Source organism: Aotus nancymaae, unplaced genomic scaffold, assembly GCF_030222135.1.
Source record: "Aotus nancymaae isolate 86718 unplaced genomic scaffold, 86718_ANA_hifiasm-v0.15.2.pri h1tg000016l, whole genome shotgun sequence".
NCBI classification, from domain to species: domain Eukaryota; kingdom Metazoa; phylum Chordata; class Mammalia; order Primates; family Aotidae; genus Aotus; species Aotus nancymaae.
Genome location: NW_026988428.1, coordinates 72,898,591 through 72,915,371, shown reverse-complemented (window position 1 = coordinate 72,915,371; position 16,781 = coordinate 72,898,591). Strand labels below are relative to the sequence as shown.

Below are 16,781 nucleotides of genomic sequence, written 5' to 3'. Positions count from 1 at the left end.
ATGGTGGCAGGTGCCTGTAATCCCAGCTACTCGGGAGGCTGAAGCAGGGGAATCGCTTGAACCCAGGAAGGGGAGGTTCCAGCCTTGGCAACAGAGTGAGACTGTGTCTCAAAAAAAGAAGTTTAGAAATATTTGATTCTGTGTTTATCATATTGTTTCATTTTTCAAAGCTTTTATTTCCCTTTTGAATACAGGCTAAATCTAAGCTTGTCAGTCCAAAATTTAAAGATATAATCTTTTTTTCTAGTGTTATTTCCTGTATTTTTGAGTATGACTCTGCCTCTTCACTAGCTAGACTAATATATTCTCCCTGTAATTTACCTTTTACATTCTTGTGGCTCTTCCTCCTAGAATGTTTATTCAAATCTTATCTATCCTTCAAAGCTCAACACAATTTCTTGCTTTGCTATAAAGTTTTCCTAACAGTCTTATTAGTACATTCTTATACTGCCGTAAATAAATACTGGAAGCTGGGTAATTTATAAAGAAAAGAGGCTGTACACATTCCACAGGCTGTACAGGTAGCATGGCTGAGGAGGCCTCAGGAAACTTTCAATTATAGCAGACGTTGACCAGAGCAGGAGGAAGAGAGAGAAGCCGGAGATGCTACACACTTTTAAACAACCAAATCTAGTGAGGACTCGCTATCGTGAGAACAGCAAGGGTAAAATTTGCCCCCATGATCTAGTCACCTTCCACTAGGCCCCTCCTCCAACACTGAGGATTACAATGCAACATGAGTTTTGGGTAGGGACACAAATCCAAACCGTAACAATCCAAACCCATGATGTTCACTGTTTTATTGTCCTCTGAAGAACTGTTTTTCTTTTATCTATATTTAGAGTTTAATATATGTTACCTTGTGTTGTACCTTTTTGTTTTTTTGATCTGAAGTCTCACTCTGTTGCTCAGGCTGGAGTGCAGTGACGCAGTCGCAACTCACTGCAGCCTCTGCCTCCCGGGTTCAAGGAATTTTGCCTCAGCCTCCGGAGTAGCTGGGACCACAGGCATGCACCACCATGCTCAGCTGATTTTTATGTTTTTACTAGAGACGGGGTTCACTGTGTTGGCCAGTCTGGTTTCAAACTCCTGACTTCAAGTGATCCACCTGCCTTGGTCTCCTGGTGTTGTAACTTTTTGTTTGTAGATCTTGTCTCTTCAACAAAATTCACTATTTTTTCAGCCAACCAGCTGACCAATCAAAAAACATACTGAGTAATACCTGTTGATATTCTTTTATTTCCTTTTTTTGTTAGCCTGTTGAATTTTAGGAATAGATCTCTTTGTCACTTCTTATTGGAATTCTAAGTTAAACCTGTAATTGGACTTGGTTATTCTATTCTCTGTGACTTTTTTTTTTTTTTTGAGAGGTTCTCACTCTGTCTTTCAGGCTGGAGTGCAGTGGTGTGATCTCGGCTCACAGCCTTTACCTCCCCGGCTCAGGGGATCCTTCCACCTCAGCCTCCCGAGTAGCTGGAACCACAGGCGCACGTCACAATGCCTGGCTAATTTTTGTATTTTTTGTAGAGATGAGGTCTCTCCATGTTGACCAGGCTGGTCTCAAATTCCTGGGCTGAAGTGATCTGCCTGCCATGGCCTCCCAAAGTGCTGAGATTACAAGCATGAGCCACCATGCCCGGCCTTTCTGTGACTCTTTTTTTTTTTTTTTTTTTTGAGATGGAGTTTTGCTCTTGTTGCCCAGGCTAGATTGCAGTGGTGTGATCTCAGCTCACTGCAACCTCCGCCTTCTGGGTTCAAGCAGTTCTCCTGCCTCAGCCTCCCTAGCAGCTGGCATTACAGGCGCCCACCACCACGCCCAGATAATTTGTATTTTTAGTAGAGATGGGGTTTCATTATGTTGGCCAGGTTGGTCTCAAACTCTTGACCTCAGGTGATCCACCCACCTTTGCCTCCCAAAGTGCTGGGGTTACAGGCGTGAGCTGCCTCGCCTGGCCCCCCTCTCTGTGACTCTTAATTATAGTTTGATAGTTTATATATTTCTGTGCTGCATTAAAGATAATTTCCTCAAATCTGTCTTCTAGTTCACAAACTCTCTTTAGCTTTGTCATTGGCTCATTAACTTCTTACCTTGAGGTTTTTTTTTTTTGAACTTGTATTATAGAAACTTCTAAACAGTAAACACGATAATGAAGCTACCCCACCCCTGCAGTTTCTGACATCCAAGTTCAATTATCAACTTTTTAATGGCAGATTCTCATATCTGCTTCTCCATTCAGTCTGTCATGATAGCATATATCATCTTTCCTCTAGAAAACTGACACTATACTCCAAGAATGTAAATGAAAAGGCAAATAACGTCTTAGAATTATTATGAAAATAGTTTAACTTAGTGGATCCTCTGGATTCCATTTTGAAAACTGCTCTCCATAAGGTTGATAAGCACTTTAAGTGACAACCTTATATGGCTTCAGGGATGGATGTTTAAAAGTCATTCTCCAGTGCCTATATCCAGTTAGAAGCCCCTGTGAAATGTCTTGCAACAGCTTCCTTTTTCATTCCGGTTTTACTTCTGCTCTGTTTCCAGAAACTGGGAATTCCCTTTTCTTTTGAGTTCAGCTATGAAGTTTTTCTGGTTATTGTTAGAGTTTATCCTATATTTCTAGGTGTGTTTGTATAATGGTTAGGAGTGATGGCCGTGACTTTCTGCATCATGTCAGTCTTCATTGTTGTCACAAATTCAGGATTATGTGTTTTATTATGTTTTGTCATTATCTAGCATCATTCTGTCAACATAGTAATAAACATTTTGGGAAATTATGCTACTGGGAATAAAGTAGAAATAGTAATGTTGTCTTAAGATGGGTCTCTTACCTAATGTAGATGACGGGTTGATGGGTGCAATGCACATTCTGCTCATGTACCCCAAAACTTAAAGTATAATAAAAAAAAATTGGGTCTCATACTATTTTCCTGATAGGCTGGAGAATAACAAGAATTGCTTGATAATCACTTAAAGTGCTTATCAAGTGCTTTGGAGTAAACCAGAGGTATCTGAAATAAAGGGAAATCTAAATAGAACCTAGACAGATAGTAGGATTAAATATTTAGTTATATGAGTTACATGTAGTGGAGAACAAAGAGCACAGATTATATGCACTAGATTATTATAAATATTATAAAATTTTTTACTTTTCTGGGAAGACTCCCTTGATGTTTCTTTTGGGCGCTTTTCATTTCTGATCTTTCATTTACAGCTTTTTTTAATCTTACAGGAGTATGCACTTTCTGGTTGGAATTTGAATAACATGCCTGTCCTGGAACAGTCTGTTCTTGCACATATTAATGTGGACATCTCTGGTATGAAAGTGCCATGGCTCTATGTGGGAATGTGTTTCTCTTCTTTTTGCTGGCACATTGAAGATCACTGGAGTTATTCCATCAACTACTTGCACTGGTATGTACAGTCTTCAATACAGCATGCATGAACTCTACTAAAGTCTAGTGGATTAATGATGCCAAGTTTTTGATCTTTAAGATTTATAGACAGAAGTATATTCAAGCTTTCAATATTTTCTAGCCTTGGCCTATTTCTTTGGGTAGTAAAATTGAACTCAGTGAAGCTATTTAGAGGTATTCTGGAGAGCATTGACTTACTTCGATCCTTGTTGGGATAATTGAAATGTCCATTATTCATATGGACCTGTGAATCAAGGTCATTTGTCAGCATCCTTTGGGACAGTGCTTACTTTTCATATAGTGTCTTTCCTGTTTGAAGGTGTTTTCACTGATCCACCTTACAGAGTTCATGTGCTGAGTTGCTTTTCTAATTGTAGTGATAAGTTTGTATCTACCTGTACATACAACTATTTACTTACCTCCTATTATGAATGACAGCACAGGTTTATGAGTTGGTTGCTAGAATTCAGGGCGTATAATCCGACCATGGAATAAGAAAAGTTAATTATAATTTGGTGGATTTGAATCAGATACCCTATCCTCGTTGGTACCATGTTCTGGCTAGCTAAACAGTTATTTCTTTTGCTAGGGGGGAGCCAAAGACATGGTATGGTGTGCCATCTCATGCTGCAGAACAACTGGAGGAGGTGATGAGAGAACTGGCCCCTGAGTTATTTGAATCCCAGCCTGATCTTCTGCATCAGTTAGTCACCATCATGAACCCCAATGTGCTAATGGAGCATGGTGTGCCTGTGAGTCTTTTGGTGTCTTCCTTTATTGTTTTTTTTTTTTTTTTTTTTTTTTTTGAGACAGGGTCTTGCTCTGTTGCCCAGGCTGCAGTGCAGTGGCGTGATGATTGCTCATTGCAGCCTCGACCTGCTCAGCTCAAGCAGTTCTCCTGCCTCAGCCTAATTGAGTAGCTGGGACTACAGGAGCACACCACCATACCTGGCTAATTTGTTGTATTTATAGAGATGAGGTCTTACTGTGTCACCCAGGCTGATCTTGAACTCCTGAGCTCAAGCAGTCCTTCCACCTCGCCCTCCCAAAGTGTTGGGATTACAGGTGTGAACCACTGCACCCAGCCAGTATTTTTAATCTAAAGTTACTTTAGCTTTTGATTAGATAGAATCACAACATATGTTTTGTTTTGTAACTAGAAATGAGTTATATCATCTTCTAGTCAAATTAGAATTTACCCTCTGAAGGGAACAACTTTTATCTAATTAAGAAGGGAAGTACTAAAGTATGAATCATACTTTATGTACAGTTACCTATTCACATAACCTTCTATTTTCAGTAAATATTATATCCTACTTTGAACAAAAATCTCATATTCTTTGTTATCCCTATGCACCAAAGCAGAGGTATTTTAAGTAGTGGCTCTAATAACTAATGCTTATCCTAATTTTCTCATATAAAGATTTCTTAGCTTTTAATACATTAGATAATGAAATAAAAATATACTGCAAATACCTTTTTCACTTTTCAACCTAATTTTGAAGATGTTTCTCAAATTCAAGCTAATACCTGATAAAGTTATAAATTTAATAGAGTTTACTGTAGATAATCAAATATTCATCATAACCTTAAAGAGAAAGTAGATTAACATTTATGTTACTTTGTTTTTAAAGAATAAATTTATACCAGAATCTGAGACTTTTCAAGAGACATATAGTATTATTGTAAAGTGAGATTCAGGAAAACTGATTTTAGGGACATCTCATTGCGGTTGTCTCATGCTATGTGAGTTAATCAATTTAGTTAGTTTCCCAAAAATTATCCAAAAGTTGTAAGAAATTCTATTCTTTGCCACTATTTATGATACAAGAATAAAATAACTTCTCTTAATTGTAAAAATGGTATCAGTTTAGGAAACTTGTAGCTCATTGAGAGTAATGTTTTTTCTTTGAGAATTTCTTTTGGCTGCTAATTCTTGTCGTGAATTATAATCTATTATCAGTGATTGTTTTAAGAAGGTAGAATTCTGGCTGCTTCTGATATCATTTTCTGATATGTGTAAGTTAGTGCTTTATTGTCGTCAGTTTTAGAAAATGCATTTGAAATTGTCTGACTAATAAAATCTGTCTTCCTCTTTCCTTGTTTTTACTTTTTGTTATTTATTTTGTATCCCTGTTCCCAATTTGCATTTAGGTGTACAGGACCAATCAGTGTGCTGGAGAGTTTGTTGTGACATTTCCTCGTGCCTATCACTCTGGATTTAACCAGGGCTACAACTTTGCTGAAGCTGTGAACTTCTGTACTGCTGACTGGGTCTGTTCTATAGCAAGTGGCTGTTGTACGTCTACTAACCGCCCTATAAATATAATGCAGCTTAGTCGCCATATTTGCTTGGCTGGGCTCAGGGTAGGGTTCATCAGTATTTCAGTGGAGACTGGCATGGCTGTGGTAGTTTAGAAAGCTAAGAAGTAGAGTTTCATCACAGTTTTTTTTTTTTTTTTTTTTTTGAGACAGAGTTTTGCTCTTGTCACCCAGGCTGGAGTGCAATGGCGCGATCTCAGCTCACTTCAACCTCTGCTTCCCAGGTTCAAGCAATTCTCCTGCCTCAGCCTCCTGAGAAGCTGGGATTACAGGTGTCTGCCACCACACCTGGCTAAGTTTTGTATTTATAATAGAGACAGGGTTTCATCATGTTGGCCAGACTGGTCTTGAACTCCTGACCTCGGTGATCCACCTGCCTTGGCCTCCCAAAGTGCTGGGATTACAGCCGTGAGCCACCACCCCTGGCCAAGATTTTATAGTTCTTCTTACCCATTTATTATTTTCCTCATTGTTTGATCTTGCTTCCTTCATTTCCTTACTTTTCTTTCCTTTCTTCCTTTCCTTTCCCCCATTTCCTTCTTTCCTTCCTTTCCTTCTCTCCTTTGCTTTCCTTCTTTTCTTTACTTTGTCTCCCTTCTGGTCAGGTGCTCAGAGGAGAAAGATGATTTGAACTTGTAAATGGTCCGTTGATTCTTTCTGAATCCTTCTTTTCTAAGGGGAGATACAGGTTGGTGAAAAAGTAATAGCGGCTTTTGCCATTGAAGATACAGGTTGGTGCAAAAGTTCAAAAGTTTTTTTATGCCCTTATTTGGTCCTTCCTTCTTGCTCTGTACCACCTTTGTGAAACCTATGATTTTTTTTGCACCAACCTATAATTTTTCTAGCCTTTGCTTTCTCTGAGTATTTTTGGGACTTATTAAGGTGACCAAGCTTATAGAGATAATTTCAAGTATTAATTTTACCATATTTTCAGATATGTAGCTCTGTGATTTTTATAATATTCCTTCATTTTTTTTTTCTGATAGGTGACTTTACTAGTCTTGCCATTTTATGTTTTTTTCTGTTCCTTTTTTAATTTTAAAAGAGTATAATATTGAGATAGCTGCACTGTATACTTGTATGTAAATGATAATGCTAGGTAATTGCTATTTTGCTTTTGTATGAAGTAGATAATCAAAAAATAGTGACCGGTTAAGTTGCATGGGAGAAGATTATACAGTGTATTTATGATATACACTGACTATTTTCTTGTATTGGTGCTGTTTTTGTTGCTTCTGTTAACATTTTGGGGAAATTCTTTAATAATATTGGATCTTATGTTTTCTGCAGGCACTGTAATTTATTAAATTCCATGATTAACCATATAGAGATTGTTTTTGTTTCCTTTGCTAATGAGTAAAATGATACAATGAATGGTCTCCCGCCAATAGTCTTACTTGATAAAATAATTTTGAACTTTTTTCTTATTAGGCTTTGGAAACAGCATAATTTAGCAAGAAGAAGACTAGGCTTAGGATTTTTGCCTTGAGCTTGAGCTCTGTTTCTGAAAATTCAGCCAACATTTATTGACTGTTTGTGATTTACATCTTAATTGGTTAGGTGTAGGGTAGAAAATGGGAGGATTTAGATAGGAGGTGGAAATAGTTTCTGCTGTTCCCATTCTTACTATTACTGATGTTTGACCTTGGGCAGCTTTTAAAATTTCACTGGGCCTAAGTTTTTTAACTGGTATGTAAAGATGCTAATAGATTCATTTAATAACCTCAGGCAAGTTAGAGGATATGTGTGGAAGCCCTTGAGACTCTTTAGAAGAAGGGTATAATATAAATTATAAGTTACAGCAGTTTTATCTCTGGAATAAATTAATGGGACTAATTTTTATAAGTTACAATGGGTAGTCAGTTCTGTTTTATGTGGCTTCCTCACATATTACTATAATTAAGAACTGTAAATCCCAAAGTATGATTTTTTTCTTCTACTTGTTTCTGTATTGAGGCTATGTGAGAAATGTTTAAAGAATACATATTTAAGGTATGAAAGAGTTGTGTGTTAATAGACAAAATTATTGTGAAGCATAAGTTCAATATGTATATATATTATATTATTTTATATATATGTATACTTTTTCCTTGAGAAAGTTTTTTCTTTGAAGAGTATGGAAACACTGCATAATGCAGAGATAGACTTATATTTTCTGTGATTCCTCTGATTCCTTTCTGCCTTTCTTAAGCTATATATGAATTCTACAGTTCTTAAAGACCCATTTTCTTATTTTTTCTCCTTTATATTACAAATCCAAACAAAACTCCTTTAGCTATCTAAGTTCTTGTGCCTGAGCACAGGAAAGAAGTTGAACTTGGAGTCCATATCTAATTGTAGAGCATTGCTGTTGTCATAATTTGGCTTGTAGCTTGATAATTATGGAAATTTTCAAAATTTATTTTAAAGGCTGTATCTGTTCATTTATGAAAAGTGATTATTTTGTCATTTCATTGCGAGGAAAATAAAGTATATAATTTTATAGTTTTACTTCTTTGAATTATCTTTCTCTCAGGCTTGTTATTTAAAATAATTTCTAGATGCTAAAATCTAAATCCTTTTGTTTTGATTTTTGCAAAAAAATTAAAAGTCAGCCAGGGTGGATTACTTATTACTTTCTCCCTCTTTCCTCTCCTTATCTTTCTTTCTTTTTCTTCTAATAACTTCTGTTCTTTTTGTTCTGTGGAAATTTGAGTGCTGAATACTTCTACTTAACCTTTTTTGGCCTGAACTTACTTAATTATTTATTTTTATGATATTTTTCTTTTCCTTGTAAGGGCAGGCTCATGTTAAACTTCTCTAAAAGAGTTTGCTGCCTCATTTATATACCAAAGAACTCCTTCTTCTTGAGGTACCATAAATAGAAAATTAGCAGTTTAGGCCAGAAATTTAGCATCTCAGATTACGGGAATTTTCTGTAGGAAAACCTTTGAAATTCTGGCTGGGTCATACAGGATTAATATTTACAATTAATATAATATTGCCTCTTATATTTAAATGGATTTGTTGTTCTGTCTTCTTTCTAATAAAAGGGAGGACCTGGAGGGCAAGTAGTGGTTCTGTTGCTGGATTTGTTATAAGCAAGGTATTTAATTTGGAAATCTCATTTTCAGTTGCCCATTGGACGTCAATGTGTAAATCATTACCGACGCCTAAGGCGCCATTGTGTCTTTTCACACGAGGAACTTATTTTCAAGATGGCAGCAGATCCAGAATGCTTAGATGTGGGGCTGGCTGCCATGGTCTGCAAAGAATTGACTCTCATGACTGAAGAAGAAACACGATTAAGAGAGTCTGTTGTACAGATGGTGAGTTTACTGAGCACATTTTCTATGTTTGATACTGCTTATGTGATATACTAAATAAACCTGTAGTTAGAATTTTCATCTCTGATCCCCTAGAAGTTGAACATAAAAATCACTTATTTGGAGAAGATTTTGTATTTTTATAATTGCCATATTGGTTTCTTCAAATTAAAAACATTTTAGGAATTTTATCATCTCTAGATTTTTAAAACTGAAGTCCTATCAGAATTTCTTAGGTACATATTTACCTTTTAAATCTTCTACATACAATGTTAATTGTTTAAACAAGAAAATTTAAATTGTTTTTTCCTCTGAGCTTTGCGTTGAATAAATTACATTTCTGGCAATTACAGACTGTCAGTTTGAATTAATCTTTTTCCCTCCCCTTTAAGTAATTTGATGAATAGGAGGGATGGAATAACCAAGAGTTGGGATTTTGAATGCGTAGAATGAACTAAGCATCATTACATTGAACTGGGAAGTATACGAGAAAATGTGTGTCTTCAGCATCATCTTGGCCTGTTCCTTCTAATATTTTCTACATAACTAGCTAGCTGCATTAGATTTACACCATGCTTCCTCCTGTTTTTGTATCATGTCCCTCCTCCATCTCTGCTTGATATTCTGTGTTTTTAAAATAGCTTTGTTGAAGCATAATTGACCTGTAAAAAACTACATGTGTTTAAAGTATACAATTTGATAAGTTTTGACTGTGTATATACCCATGAAACCATTGGTACGATCAAGATAATGACTATATCACCCCCAAGAGTTTTTTTATGCTTGTATGTGGTCCTTCCTTCTTGCTCTGTACCACCTTTGTGAAAGATGGGTTCTCTCTCTGTCACCCAGGCTGGAGTGCAGTGGCACAGTCATAGCTCACTACAGCCTCAAACTCCTGGTCTCAAACAGTCTTCTAACCTCAGCCTCTGGAGTAGTTGGGGCTGCAGGTGTGTGTTACCATGTCCGTCTAATTTTTTAAATTTTTTTTTATAGAGCTGGAACCTTGCTTTGTTACCTAGGCTGGTCTCAAACTCCTGGCTTCAAGAGGTCCTCCTGCCTTGGCCTCCCAAAGTGTAGGGATTACAGGCATGAGCCACCATGCCTAGCCACCCTGTGCCACGTTCTTCTCTTGCCCTAAATCCCCAGGAAACCGCTATTCTTTCTTTGCTTATTTTTTGGAGAATTTTATTCAGATCGAATGATGCAACTTATACTTTTACGGTCTAATTTCTTTCAGTCAGCATAATTACTTTGAGACTCATCCATGTTGTTGCATGTACTAGTACTTTTTTTTTTTTTTTGAGACGGAGTCTTATTCTGTCACCCAGGCTGGAATGCAGTGGCACAATCTCGGCTCATTGCAACCTCTGCCTCCTGGGTTCTGGCCATTCTCCTGCCTCAGCCTCCCAAGTAGCTGGAATTACAGGAATGTGCTACTATGCCCAGCTGATTTTTGTATTTTTAGTAGAGATGGGGTTTTACCACATTGGCTCGGCTTGTCTTGAACTCCTGACCTGAAGTGATCCACCTGCCTCAGCCTCCCAAAGTGCTGGGATTACAGGCGTGAGCCACTGCACCCAGGCTGCATGTACTAATACTTAATTCCTTTTTATTGCTCACTAGTTTTCCTTTGAATAGATATACCACAATTTGTTTATCCTTTCACTTGTGGGTGGACATTTGGATTGTTTACATTTTTTGGCTGTTAGAAATTAAATTTCTCTGGACATTTGTGTACAGCTTTTTGCATGAACATATGCTTTCATTTATCTTGAGTAAATACTAGGAGTGGAATGGTTGGATCATATAATATGTATATGTTTAATATTTTCTAAAAAACTATGAAACTGTATTCCAAAATGGTTGTATCATTTTACATTTGCACCAGCAGTGTGTATAAGAGAGTTCCAGTTCCCTTACATCCTCACCCACACTTGGTATAGTCTTTTCAACTTTAGACATTCTAATAAGGTTGTAGTGGTATTTTATTATTTAATATTCCCACTTTATACTTGTATTCTTTTTGTTTTTTGTTTGTTTGTTTTTGAGATGGAGTCTTACTCTGTTGCTCAGACTGGAGTGCAGTGTCATGATCTCGGCTCATTGCAACCTCCACCTCCCAGGTTTAAGCGATTCCCCTGCCTCAGCCTCCCAAGTAGCTGGGATTACAGGCATGTGCCACGTTGCCTGGCTAATTTTGTATTTTTAGTAGAGATGGGGTTTCACCATGTTGGCCACAATGGTCTTGAGCTCTTGACCTCAGTGATCCTCCTGCCTTGGCCTCCCAAAGTGTTGGGATTACAGGCATGAGCCACTGTGCCTGGCCTAGACTTGTATTCTTAAAAGTCTTATATTGATTATATATTTATTTAAAATGGGATTCCTTTTCTCATTGCTTAGAGTCTTTCTTTTGAATTTTGAAATTTTAAGTACATTGGTGGAGACTCATGAAATATGGTTTTGTGATAAGTACTCAGTATTTCAGATTTAACCTGAATGGGGTATTATTTTCCTTGTCCTTTGATAATTTGAATGACACATCTCCTGATCCTCTACCGTGTTTTTTTGTGATACCTTGATCAAATAACATACCTTCTGCCTGTGCCCTTGTTCAGTTACTTATCCTTGCCCTCTCTTTGTGTTATGGATTTGTCTTTTCTATTTTAAGAAAAGTTTTCATTTTATCTTTTACTGAAAATCTTCAGTGGTTTTCCCGTGGTCAGCACTCTAATGTCCTCTTTCTCCCTTCATCATCATTATCATTCTGTTTCCATCATACTTTTGAAAGTCTCAGAGTTCACCAGTGACACATTTTATTGCCAAATTCATTGGTTTCTTTCCGCGTCTTCCATCCCCATGACCTCCTTATTGCATTGTATGTTGCTGCTTTGGTTTCTTTCCCTAACATTTGCTCTACTGTTTTTTCAGTTTCTTTGATTATATTTGCCCATCGTTTCTAGTTCATTCTCCTTATCTCCCCAACAATGTGTGCAGAGTTCAGCTTTTCACTGTAAATTGTTGTTATTTTGTTCTATTTATCTAGGAATTCTCATTTATTCTTAGAGTCTTAAGTCTTTCAGCTTTTACCTTGTGGTTTCAGTTCTTCTTAAAGTTTCCTCCTATTATATGTATACACAGGAATTATTATCTCTTTGAAAGAGGCTGTATCCAGCCACTCATTTGTAGTCTATGTTTCCAACATGTGTATTGCACACTTCTATTTAGATTTTTATCATCTCAGTTTCAGCATCTGAAACAAAATCTCTTTCATTTCCACCTTTCACAAACCACTTTTCTTTCCTAATTGCCTCATCTAAGTTAGCACAATGACCATCATGTAAAAACTTAGTGCTATCTTGACTCATCTGTTTTCTTTTTTTGTCAGGGGCTGGAGTCTCCCTCTGGCGCCCAGGCTGGAGTGCAGTGGCGTGATCTCAGCTCACTGCAACCTCTGCCTCCTGAGTTCAAGCAATTCTCCTGCCTTAGCTTCCTGAGTAGCTGGGATTACAGGCATGCACCACCTTGCCCAGCTAATTTTTGTATTTTTAGTAGATACAGGGTTTCACTATGTTGACCAAGCTGGTCTCGAACTCCTGGCCTTAAGTGATTCTTCCACCTTGGCCTCCCAAAGTGCTGGGATTATAGGTGTGAGCCACTGCGCTTGGCCTCAACCTTTTGATTTGTATTTTTGGCTTTTTTCTTCTCTCCATTCCCTGCTTATTTATGATTTTCTAAAGTATATTCTCAGGAATATAAGCTTTGTAATATTTTAGAAGGTATTATAAGAAAAAATCGTTTTTTGTCTAGAAAAGTTTAGAAAATGGCAGGCTAAGATAAATGGATGTATTTAAAATATTGATGTTAGCTTCATTTAAGACTGGAAAAGTAAAAGAATGATGAATTCTAGTTTGGGTACAAAAAATAAGGGGACCTAAAGTAATGTGAAATATATACTTTTCCAGTTTTCAGGATTTTAAAATTACTTGAAAGTTATAGGAAAATTAATGGTAAAAATTAATGAAAAACATATAGGCCAAGAAAAAGAAAGACAAATGGGATCTTTACTGCAAAACTTCTCATTCTTTAATATGCTGGTGTTCATTGTTAATCTGTAAAGTGGGAGGGATATAATCCATAGCAGTTCCCAAAAATAAATTTTCCTCTAATTTTTTTTTTTTTTTTTTTTTTTTTTGGTAGAGACTGTCTTCCAGGCTGGTCTTGAACTTCTTGGCCCAAGCAATCCTCTCACCTCAGTTTCCCAAAGTGCTCAGATTACAGGTGTGAGCTGTTACACCTGGAACAAAGAAATTTATTTTTTCCAGAGTATCTTTTAGGATCTGTGATCCTTGGAGTACACTTTGGGAAATTGTGTAAAATTTCTTGAAGCAGCCAGAACTTTCTCAGTGGCCACATTAGCATTTTCCTTCAGAACAGCATTGCTAGTTGTTCTGAAGCTGAGTAAATGCTTGTAAACTAAGAAATACGTGCAATGCATTTTTGATACTATTTTTACGTTAAAATAATTTTTAAAGAAAATACTAAATGCCAATATGAGAAAATGGAAAGATATGAGAATATGGCCAGCAGACATCTAGATTAAACTGATATGAAAAACAATGTATGATGAAAGACTAGAATTGTGTCTGCCAGTGAATAAATTATGAGGTTCTTACCTTGTTTAAATGAAGAGAGTTTGCTCTTATTACAGAATTGGGTTTACAAGTAACTTGCTCAATCAAGTAAGCAGAAACTAAAGTTATATAATAAATGGAGGTGATGAGTAAAATGTACTTTATATGCTCTTATATTCTTTTTTTTTTTTTTTTTTAAGACAGAGTTTTGCTCTGTCACTCAGGCTAGAATGCAGTGGCGTGATCTCAGCTCACTGCAACCTTCTCCTCCCGGGCTCAAGCCATTCTCCTGCCTCAGCCTCCTGAGTAGCTGGGACGATAGGTGTGCACCACCACACCTGGCTAATTTTTGTATTTTTAGTAGAGACAGGGTTTTGCCATGTTGGCCAGGCTGATCTCGAACTCGTGACCTCAGGTGGCCTGCCCACCTTGGCTTTCCAAAGTGTTGGGATTACAGGCGTGAGCCACCACGCTTGGCCTGCTCTTACATTCTTAAACTGGCATACTGAATTTGTCTTAACTTTCTTTTTGATGTCATGCTGATGTTATATTTTGATTTGTACAATTTACTTTGTCCTTACATTTGTGTGTGTCAGTGTACACTTTCGGATCATAGATTACTAATTTATTTTACTCAAGATGTAATTGGGAGGAACTTTTGGAGTGCAGCCAGCCACCCCAAAAATGCCTCCCAGTTACAATTTTCTTCCCTCCTCTCAAAAAACCATCCTGACTTTTGTGGTAATCACGTTTCTATTTTTTTTTGAGGCGGAGTTTCGCTGTTGTTACCCAGACTGGAGTGCAATGGCGTGATCTTGGCTCACCGCAACCTTCACCTCTTGGGTTCAAGCAATTCTCCTGCCTCAGCCTCCCGAGTAGCTGGGATTACAGGCGCGCACCACCATGCCCAGCTAATTTTTGTATATTTAGTAGAGATGGGGTTTCACCTTGTTGACCAGGATGGTCTCGATCTCTTAACCTCGTGATCCACTCGCCTCGGCTTCCCAAAGTGTTGGGATTATAGGCGTGAGCCACCGCGCCCGGCACGTTTCTTTTTTTTAGAGACAAGGTCTTACTGTGTCATTTGGGCTTGGAGTGTAGCGATACTATCATAGTTCACTGCAGCCTGTCCTCAAGTCTTTCCTCCTTAGCCTCCTGAGTAACTGGGACTACAAGCATGAACCACCATGCCTGGCTAATGTTTAAAACTTTTTTTTGTAGGGATGGAGTCTCACTTTGTTTCCCTGGCTGGTCTCAAATCCCTGGCTTCAAGCAGTCCTTCCACCTCGGCCTCCTAAAATGCTGGGATTATAGCCATGAGCCACTGCACCCAGCCCACATTTCTTTATAGTTTTTGTCACTCAAATGTGCATCCTTAGATACCAAACTTTAATCTTGCCCATTGAATACAATTTAGTAATTATTACTTTTAGGAAGTGTTTTGATTTGTGCCATTGTACCTTTCATGTTTATACCTTAAGTCAGAGATTTGTCTGTAGAAAAACATGTAGTAATTTAAGTTTTTTGATGCTTTGAAGACTAGAAAGACTTGATCTAGTGAAATAAATTATATTTCAGGGTGTCCTGATGTCAGAAGAAGAAGTGTTTGAACTTGTTCCTGATGATGAGCGACAGTGTTCAGCGTGCAGAACCACATGTTTTCTCTCTGCTCTCACATGTTCCTGTAATCCTGAGCGGCTTGTATGTCTCTACCATCCAACTGATCTGTGCCCCTGCCCCATGCAGAAGAAATGTCTTAGGTATCCAAAAGTATCTTGTAAAACTTCCATTACCTTTTTTTTTTTTTAAAAACTAAGTCTTAATGTTGTTTTTACTTATTCCCTTCCTTTTCTCTGGACTTCTCAACTTCTCTGTCTACTTCTAGGCTTGAAGACCAGTCCTTTAAAATTGGCCCTAAACTTGGCAACTGAAATTAGTTTATCAGTTGATTTCACATGTTCCTTGTCTCCCTGCATTAAAAGCTGCGGGCTGCTTTGATTTTCTCTTTATGTGAACTAAGATCCCATTCCCTTGGCCATTGTATTTTCCTTAAGCTGGTTATACTTAAAACTTTATTTTCAAATTATTGTTGGTTTTTGAGGTTTTTATTTCTCTGTGTGTTTTTTTTGTAGGTATCGCTACCCATTAGAAGACCTCCCTTCTCTGCTGTATGGTGTAAAAGTCAGGGCACAGTCCTATGACACTTGGGTCAGTCGTGTTACAGAAGCATTGTCTGCTAACTTCAACCACAAAAAAGGTTAAATTTCCTTCTTTTGTATGCATATACTGAAATAATTGTCACTTTAAACGAAGCCTTGTTTTAGTTTTATGTTTTTTCCCTCCATAAAAGAAAAATCCTAGGCTTCCTTTGGGATTTGAGACTAATGGGTTTGTTGAATATAGACTTAATTTTCTATTTGAGAATCTTCTTTTAAATAAAAAAGCTGACATAAAATGGGACAGACATCTAACTTGCAGTAAATTTATCATATATGTTGGGAACCCACTATTATCAGTGAGACTAACAACGAAGACTTCTTTGGAAAGAGAAATTTATTTTCTTTTTTTAGACAGCTTCTGAGAGAAACTGTTTATAGGGATTATAAATGGGCACCTGGTCATTAGCTTTTATTGTGTTGGTGAGATTTTCACAGCGGTTTGTTTTTACTAATTATCATGTTTCTAGTAGGTTGATGACTCACTTGAGTGAGATTGCTAAAGATTTTAGAATGGCTTTTTGTGTTTATGGTCATAGTATATGGCTTTTTATTTATTTTTACAGATTTGATTGAATTGCGAGTAATGCTGGAAGATGCTGAGGATAGGAAATACCCAGAGAATGATCTCTTTCGAAAACTCAGGGATGCTGTAAAAGAAGCTGAGACCTGTGCTTCTGTGGCTCAGCTGCTTCTGAGCAAAAAGCAGAAACACAGGTAAACCTAAGAAGAGTTTAATATCCAATGTTTTCTTGTTTCTTTCAGAGTAAAAGCCAAAATTTTATTTGGCCTGTGAAGCCTAACGTTATCTTTGACCTCTTGTGGCCATGTCTCTTGATTCCCCGGTAATGCTCCAGTTTTATCTCCTACTATTCTCCCTTCCTTCT

The 16,781-nt window shown here is 37.3% G+C and overlaps 1 protein-coding gene across 1 annotated transcript in view; it reads left to right on the top strand.

Moving 5' to 3' along the window:
* Positions 1-16,781, top strand: part of KDM5A (lysine demethylase 5A) — a 99,964-nt gene that overhangs the window by 42,609 nt on the left and 40,574 nt on the right. The window contains exons 11-17 of the mRNA XM_012438934.3: positions 3,234-3,415; positions 4,007-4,169; positions 5,572-5,691; positions 8,853-9,047; positions 15,257-15,438; positions 15,811-15,935; positions 16,461-16,611. Coding sequence (XP_012294357.2) covers positions 3,234-3,415; positions 4,007-4,169; positions 5,572-5,691; positions 8,853-9,047; positions 15,257-15,438; positions 15,811-15,935; positions 16,461-16,611 — 1,118 coding nt within the window. The remainder of the gene's footprint in view (positions 1-3,233; positions 3,416-4,006; positions 4,170-5,571; positions 5,692-8,852; positions 9,048-15,256; positions 15,439-15,810; positions 15,936-16,460; positions 16,612-16,781) is intronic.